The 2,060-nt window shown below is 47.8% G+C and overlaps 1 protein-coding gene across 1 annotated transcript; it reads right to left on the bottom strand.

Moving 5' to 3' along the window:
• Positions 1 to 557: 557 nt before the first annotated feature.
• LOC125998928 (melanoma-associated antigen B2-like) lies at positions 558 to 1,781 on the bottom strand. Its single transcript, XM_049766948.1, has one exon. It carries the CDS (start codon positions 1,779 to 1,781, stop codon positions 558 to 560), a length of 1,224 nt encoding a protein of 407 aa, XP_049622905.1.
• Between the last annotated feature and the right edge of the window lie 279 nt (positions 1,782 to 2,060).

Raw genomic sequence — 2,060 nt, 5'->3', positions numbered from 1 at the left:
AGGAATTGTACATGCCTAAATTTCCATACTGCCTTGCTACTCAGAAAATTGCCACTCAGCAACAAGCATAAGGAATCTGCCCCCCTTCCCCTTTAAATTTCACCTCTATGTCATATTACTTGTGTGAGTCTAACTGACAGGCTCAAGATTTCTGAGTAGAGGCTAAAATTTCCTCCACTTAAGCACCCTTAGTGCCAGCACTTTGCATTGAAGAGAGTGCACACAACACACAGTGGCGTAAATAAGTCGGGAACTTCAAGGTTAAATGTATTAAGTTTAATTTTCTAAATTTAATGAACAATCTAAGAAATACAGTGCAAAACTTGTTTCCTGTGAAAAAGTATCTGCCAAACGAACATTATAGTAACTTTTTCTTTCACCTTCATACTAACTGTGGGGTATTTCCCCCAATTTCAAAGAATATAATGCCTATGCTGATATCAGAACTTGTGTAAAAGGAAAAAACCTGACTTCGGTAAGGATGAAAATCTATTTCTGCACAGTCATAGAGGAATCAAAGTTCCTGTCTTCTTTGGTTATAGCTGTAACTTGGGTTCTTACTTATCTTCTTCTTTCAAAAGGTCTTTGAACTGGGCCAGTAATACGCTGGGTTCTTGGCGAATGATTGTTGCCATAAACTCCAGGACTTGCTTTTTGCTGGTTTCAGCATAGGCTTTGGGGCCCCAGAGGAACTCAAAGCGTGGAGGATCACTGCTGGAGATCTGTCTATATTCCAGATAGTTGAGCCTCACCAGATCTTTTGTAATCAGCTTCCGCGGCTCCCCATAGATGGAGTGCTTCCTTCCAGGAAATATTTTCCTTATGCTCAGGTATTTCCAGAGATCTTCCTCCGTGGCGCGGTTGCCCTTCAAGAGGATGATGCCCAGGATATGCATCAGAAGACCGGTCTTGGGGAGCCCCTGGCCAGGACGCAGCCTCCCATTGTTGGGGAGTTTAATCTTGCTCACCAGATCATAGGAGTGGATCACTGGGTCTACTTCCATGACTTTGACTGCGAACACCATCTCAATGCGCACTGAAGCTTTCTTTAGGATTTCGTCAAAGTGCCCTTCTAACTCTGCACCGATGATCTCTAGCATATCCTTCTTCAGAATGACTTTCTTTGTTTTGAATTTGTACAACAGGAACTCCTCCAGCACCACAGCCTTCCTGGCTAACTGATCCGGATTTAGATACAGTGGGATTGCAAAGAAGGATGGCTTCTTTTTTTGACTCTTGGAAGAAGTGGCCACATGTTGTTCTTCCTGGGGCTTCTTAAAATTGGCAGCTGAGGCTGCATGAGGCTGGTCCTTAGTACCACGCATTGGCTGAGGAGTAGAGGTTTTCTTTTCCACATCTTCAGCTTTTCTTCCCTCTGTGGCTGCTCTTTTCTTCACTACCACCGGTGCAATGGATGCAGCCACTGCAGCAGCTTTACCTTTGGTGGCTGTGGCTGCCTTGCCAGCTGCTACAGCTGCCTGTGCTGAAGCCTTTGATGCTACTGACACTACTGCCTTGGTCGAGGCCTCTGCTTCTCCTGCCAGAAGTGCCTCAGCCGAGGCCTCTGCTGCTCCTGCCAGAAGTGCCTCAGCCGAGGCCTCTGCTGCTCCTGCCAGAAGTGCCTCAACTGAGGCCATAGATGCTGCTGCCACACCTGCCTCAGCCGAGGCTTCTGCTGCTGCTGCTTTGGTGGATTGAGCTAGTGCATGGCCCTGGGTCTCCAGTCGGGCCTGGCGCCGCTTCTCAGAGGCCTTAAGCTTACTCTTGCGTCCACGAGGCATGGTCAGTCAAATGTATAGGAAAATGGAGACCTGGAAGACAGAGAAGAAAATGTGTGCACCCTGGGAAGGGAAGCTCAGCTCTGATTTCCCAGGCATACTTCTGGGTGTTGGGAGGGCACCATTGCACTCTGAGGAACCCCACAACACCTGCCACCCTCCCCACCCACTCTGAAGTTTACTGTCCCCTCAACTTCACCACATCACCCTACCAACAATCACCCTGTATCCTCCAAACCCTACTGTCACTATACACTGTCACTATCACCCACTCCCAGCCAT

Source organism: Suncus etruscus, chromosome X (genome assembly GCF_024139225.1).
Source record: "Suncus etruscus isolate mSunEtr1 chromosome X, mSunEtr1.pri.cur, whole genome shotgun sequence".
NCBI lineage: Eukaryota > Metazoa > Chordata > Mammalia > Eulipotyphla > Soricidae > Suncus > Suncus etruscus.
Note: the sequence above shows the minus strand (reverse complement) of the source record. Positions and strands in the feature narration are given on the sequence as shown.

Excerpts from the sequence above, each read along its gene's own strand:
- LOC125998928 (XM_049766948.1), bottom strand. The coding sequence starts at position 1,781 with ATGCCTCGTGGACGCAAGAGTAAGCTTAAGGCCTCTGAGAAGCGGCGC.